Source organism: Rhagoletis pomonella, unplaced genomic scaffold, assembly GCF_013731165.1.
Source record: "Rhagoletis pomonella isolate Grant_MI unplaced genomic scaffold, Rhpom_1.0 Rhpom_scaffold_00002, whole genome shotgun sequence".
Taxonomy (NCBI): Eukaryota; Metazoa; Arthropoda; class Insecta; order Diptera; family Tephritidae; genus Rhagoletis; species Rhagoletis pomonella.
In genome coordinates this window covers 34,257,006-34,262,972 of record NW_023458556.1, presented here as the reverse complement: position 1 = coordinate 34,262,972, position 5,967 = coordinate 34,257,006, and the positions used below count along the sequence as shown (strand labels likewise).

At 39.2% G+C, this 5,967-nt stretch overlaps 1 protein-coding gene across 2 annotated transcripts; it reads right to left on the bottom strand.

The window, feature by feature from the left end:
* LOC118733505 (pyridoxal-dependent decarboxylase domain-containing protein 1) lies at positions 1–5,459 on the bottom strand. 2 transcript variants are annotated; one of them, XM_036462913.1, is made up of 10 exons: positions 5,268–5,459; positions 5,076–5,200; positions 4,112–5,005; positions 3,724–3,795; positions 3,449–3,652; positions 2,281–2,349; positions 1,988–2,191; positions 1,404–1,919; positions 1,114–1,310; positions 1–1,045 (listed from the first exon to the last, which is right to left on the bottom strand). In XM_036462913.1, exons 2-10 carry the CDS (start codon positions 5,133–5,135, stop codon positions 715–717), a joined length of 2,547 nt encoding a protein of 848 aa, XP_036318806.1. In that variant the 5' UTR covers positions 5,136–5,200; positions 5,268–5,459; the 3' UTR covers positions 1–714. The 2 variants fall into 2 exon arrangements, with proteins under 2 accessions (XP_036318806.1, XP_036318805.1); XM_036462912.1 differs by having other exon boundaries at positions 5,076–5,459.
* Between the last annotated feature and the right edge of the window lie 508 nt (positions 5,460–5,967).

Genomic DNA, 5,967 nt, shown 5'->3' with positions numbered 1-5,967 from the left:
AAATAAAAGTTAAAGGAATGATTTTGTGTACTTTTCGTTAGAGAAAAAATTGTGCGCCAGTTGCTTGAGACGCATTTCTTTATTCAGCTGCTGGCTGGCTTGTTTGTTTTTTGCGTGTTTTGTAAATTAAATTCCATAATGAAATTAAAGTATGGTACACGTAAATTAATACAAGTGATAAAATGTATGTATCTATAAATAAAATGTACATACATATGTTCATACATAAAAATATTGATAAATAATACATTCGGGGATTCCGCGATTTACCGATTTTGTAACCCGTCAATTAACATACGCGCTACAATCAGGCTACCGAACTTTGGTTAACTCAAAAATGATCTTAAATAATTGCACATTATTACATTTTAACATTTGTTTATTTGTGGGTTTAGTTTTTTTGTTGATCATTTCCGGAAGTTCGTTGCTCTTCAATGCATTTGTTTTGTGTATTTTTCTTACTACTGCACAATTTTGCCAAAAATACAAAAATGCTTTCTATTATGTTCTATGCCTTCTATCTCTATGTAATAACTAAGAGAAGCTTGCGACGTTAATAAACACTTTTAAACTTGAAGTGAGCCTGACGCATATTCAAGCTCCAAGATATTTTAAAATAATACGCCGTTTCCTTAGCTGAAAACAAGGCTTGCTATCATTGCATTACATTAAAGTACTTGTAATTCACAATATACATATCTAATTACTATTGAATTACTTTCCATTATTTATTGTATTTGTATTCGCAATCGCATTCACATTGACTGGTACCAGTTCAGGCACCGAAGATTGACCACTACTCTGGCTTGTATTGCGCGCATGACTATTACAGCCTTCATCGACATTATTCGCATTTGGCTGTTGCGTTTGCTGCTGCTGCTGTTGTTGTTGTTGTTCTTGTACTGGTGATGTTTGCACTTGTGATGTTGGATCGGGAAAAACAGGGGGCACTGCATTGGCAGCAGAGATGACAGGCGTTTGTACCATGGGCGTGGGTGGCGAACGTCCAGCTTGGTGTGGCGAGCCAGACATTTGCATGTGATATCTGTGAAGTTAATCGCGAATATGTTTAAAGCCATACAAAAATTATCAGACAATTTTATTAAATCTTACCTGTAAATATTTTCTGTGCTTTCGACAACACCTTGTGTTAGATTGAGACTACGTCCTTTGATGCCACCAGTCTCCTTGGCAGGCGGTGACCACCAATTGAAGACGCGGCCTACAACAGGCACATGACGTAAGATGCCCTCTTGCCACATTTTTTCCTCGGTTTCACGCTGCAAATCGGCTGTCGCAGCTTCGATGCCCTAAATAACAGAAAATTTTTAGCAATGTTTTTTTAATTTACATGTTTTCAATAAACAATAAAAATATTCTTTGCCAATCTTTCCCACACTAACCTTTTTCACTATTTCCGACATTGTATCCAACACCCTTGAATTTTCCTGCACACTTTTACCCACCGAAACGACCAAATCGAGCAACTCGTCGACATCCGTTTCATGTGTGACCATGCCAAAGCGCACACAGATCAGTCCATCTGTGCCCTCGCCCAGCGAGAAGGCATTATCGGTTGACTTCAAAGCATCAACGAGATCCGCGTTTAGCTTATTTAACTCCGTTTTGGCTTGATCGGTCAGCAGTGATTCCCAACCTTCGGGCACAAAACGTACACCACCCATACCCGCCCATTCAGGCAGATTGACCAGACGTAGCACATCGCTTTTCTCAACTAATTGTATAAATGTTGCTTTATGTTTAATAGTAGCACGTAAAATATCCACATTGCCTTCGAGATTCTGTGCGAAACTTTCCAAATTTTCCGATGTTGGTGGCTGCTCGCCCAATCCCAATTCCAGGGGGCAATAGCGTATGCAAGTGCCTTGTGTGGGATGCTCAATGATTTCGAAATCAAACTACGATGGGAAACAAAGAAACGTTTTTTAATAGAAAACAAAATTATTGTAAAAGAATGTTAACTTACATTAGGGCAGTCGCGTTGTAGAATCTGTCCCAACCACGAATTTAAGCGATCAAAATATGAAGCATTTCCACTCTTCTCCAACGCCTTGCTACTGTTCTCCAACGCGCTCAAATGCTCGCTATCAGTTTTGCCGACCGCTGTCGGTATAGTGGCGCTACCATCAAATTGAAATACAACTACAGATGCCACGGTCTCGAAGAGCAACTGTGGAGTGTAGTTTGCAAATTTTAATTAATGTAAGCTTACTTGAGTTGTAGTTCAAGTGCATGGTTGGCGATAAAATATTTACTTACATTAGCGTCTAACGGCTTATTAATGACATCGTTGAGTGTGGTGCCCGATTGGGCGCCTGGTGCGCGGCTCTAGTATAAAAATGAAATGTTTGGTATTATTATTATTGATATTAACTGGATCGCAATTAAGTCAAACAAGTTGAGTGAATAACAAATTAACTTAAGGGGATTTTTGTTAGATACTTCAAAGTTATTGTTGCTTATGGCAAATTATACCAGTTTTGTTTTGGTTTTACTTACTGATAAAATATTTAATTTGCTTTTACAATTACAAAAAATGCATTGTTGCACTTTTCTGTTAATAAGACCTAGTTTGGGTGATCACAAGGCCATCGATCTAGGCATACAATCTTTTTGGGCTGTATATGTATGTAGTTTGAAACCATTGTTTAAAACAGTTCGAAATATTTTTTAAATGCATTGACCGAAAATTTTCAAGGTTTACGCGGAAGTTTTTAATGTAGAACTGTATAGTAGATGAAAAGTATAATTTCCTAAATTGAGCTGATTGTGTGTATATACATATGTAAATGTTAAAACCGATGTTTATAGAAAATTATATTTAAGTTAATGTATAAATAATAAAAGAACGTTGATTTAATCCAGTTGAAAAATTGTGAATGAAATTTTTTTAACAATTCGTTGTGGTCTAAACAAAATACAATAAAAGAATTATATTTTTAAATTAAATACAATAGTGGTAGATAAACAAGTGCAAAACTGAACCACTACACATACAAGCATTTTTTTAAAATGTACTTTTAAATGTATATACATACATATAAAAAGCTCTTTTTTCGTGTAGATATAAACATTTTAATTGTTATCGCTTAAGGCACTGAGCGTTTTAACGAAATAATAAGCCGAACAAAATAAATAAATGTGGTAAAAATTCTATAAATCATTATCTTAAGGATGATAAAACCCCATATACGCGCTAGGGCTTATCACCGTATAGCGAAAAACACAAAGCAACAGCAGCGGAAATTACGCTACAAAGAACGCAAGTGACACAAATTAAAACTGCTGATGAGTAATGCGAATGTTGACACGTTTTCTTCATTGAACCTAATTACAAAAAAACTGTTGTTGAAGAATCGCTCAACTCAATTTTAATACACCCAAACATGCATTAAATTCCAACTACCATATAATCGGCCCAACTTACCACCACGCGCACACCCTCGCACTTGGATGTGATCTCGAAGAGAATACTACAAGTTTGGAATGCTACATGTATACGTTCGGCTATCGCATCGCGTCCCAAAGCCTGCAAACTGGTCCACAGCGAAAGCGAATGGAGGCGGCGCGAAATAATTGGATCCGATTCGAAGGCGGCTAATGCAGAGTTTTGCAATTGGCGATGAAGGAGCTACGAGCGGAAGCAGAGAGTTATTTTTCTACCCTTATATATATCTGATTGAGCATAATTTTGCAACTCACCACTATGGGTAGGCTAGGTACGCCTAACCAACTGCCCAAATTCAAAACGATAGAGTCAACAATACCGCTGATCTGTGGGGGGAATGCGTAAGAGATAAGATTATTTAGTTTATTGAACAGTACTAATGAGAGTGTGTTTTTAATTGACCATAAATCGTTTTGTCAGGGTTGACTGACAGTCATGTGTCAATTAGAAGTTAAAAATACTTAGTTTTTGAAGTGTGGGTTTTCTTAGAGCTTTAGATTGCAATATTATCAAAGTTAATGTTTATTATGTTATGTTAAGTTTATTTTCAACTATTTTTAACTTTGCATTGAATATGGAATTCTCTGCTTTGATAGAGCAATACGCTGCCCCTAAAAATTATATCCCAAACTCCACACTCACCGTATTTGGTCCCTGAGCGCACGCCAGCGCCGCCAAACCATGTCCAGTGGCATGTAACCAAATGTTGTGCGTCCGACAAATGTCGTTCATGCGCTGCAAGTTATCCACGTAACCGCATATTGAGGCACCCACATCTGCTACTACCAGCAGCGGTGTACGATTAGCGCTTAAATCCGCCTGCACCTGCTTCAGCAGCAATGACAAATCCATTGTACCGAAAGTGCTATTGGCCGGTATTAGGCGTATCGCATCCAATGGTATGCCAAGCTGACGGCAAGCATATTGCAGACGCAGCGGTGTTGTATTCTCCGAGATGTAGAAGCATGGATGCGCCAAAGCTGGTATACCACCCTCGAGGTAGCCTGGACAACGCGCCACTATCGCTAAACGCACAGTGCGTAATATGGCGTCTGCATTGTCTGTGTGAAAACTACTACCCGGATCGAGGAAGCGAAAGAGTGCGCCCAGCCAGCGTGTGGTGTCGCCGGCAATGCTGCTCGACACACGTACCAAGTGCTGGCGATCCAAGTGCGTTAGATAGGCGACAATGCTGTGCGAAATTAGCGCCAATTGTGCCACATCATCCAGGCCGGGGAGTGGAAATTCTGGATCATCATCGGAGTCAGAGTACGCGATGAGTGTTTCGAGGGACTTAAGTATATCAGCTGGTGGCTTGCAGTCACCATATAGTAGTGTTGTGTGCTTTGGCGTTGCTGGCGTAAGTAGCGGCGAGTCAGGCCCGTTTTCTATGTTAGGCCGACCACCGTCAACGGCGTCTGCCGCAGCTTCCGGCATAGTTTCGGGTGTCTCAGCAACTGGCGCAGTTTTGACATTTTCCAGACCACGTAAAACATGCGCTGACTTCAATTCTAGCTCAGCCAAACCGGAGCGTATCTGTGTTGGAAGTGCAAATGGCAGCTAATAAAGTTCCTTGATTTTTATTAAATAGAAATGCTAAACTTACGCTGGATGCGGCAATTTCTGCAACGCGTGGCTCCTTCATCTCGTCATCGGCGCCCGACATTCTACTCGTTGCGTTGTATGTTTACTCTCACGGAAATATTGCTCCACTTTAGCTGGTTTTGTAATCTATAATTTTCTTGCTGTTTTCAAACGCACCACGTATTTTCGTGGCACCACAATTGATTCTACGTACGCGTTAACCGGCGAAGGAAATTGTTATTGTATCGAAGTGGTATTTATGGAATTGTTTATCCAGTTGGTGCTCTGGGGCCCAGTTGATGTTGACGTTAGCAGTTTTTTCGAGTTCTAGTTTCTGCTCCAATTCTAGTGCTGTCGTCGTCAGAATTTTCACTGGTTTATTATTGTGGACTTGTTTTATGCTGACATTCGCATTTGGAATTTGTTGTGTTTTTGACAATGACCTACCGGAAGTACAAGGTGACTGTAAAAATTTTTCAGTTTTCTGACGCCCCTGTTTTGATATGCATCTACGTGATGTTGAAAAAACCGCCACAGACGGCGCTGCTAACCAATATGGATAAATTGGAGAACTGAGGTAACCCAATCAGCCACATGTACATATATAAGAGGCGTTCCCTAACTTCTGGATAAAACCTGTAAAATTATCAAAAAGCAAAATAAACCAGAAAACCGAGTACGGGAACGCTTTCCGGTAAATTCCTGTAAATTCTTGCAACTTCGTGCGGTTTAGGGATAGGGCCAGATTATGAAACGGAGAAAGGAGTACATTTCTATTTTCGATAGAAAAAAAGCAGTACAAAACTTAAAAAAGAAGTACAATTTTTGTTTTAATTTTTTTATGCAATTAATTGTTACAAATTACCATTATCTTTTTCAAAGCAACAATAAATGTTAAAAATAAATAACTAAAT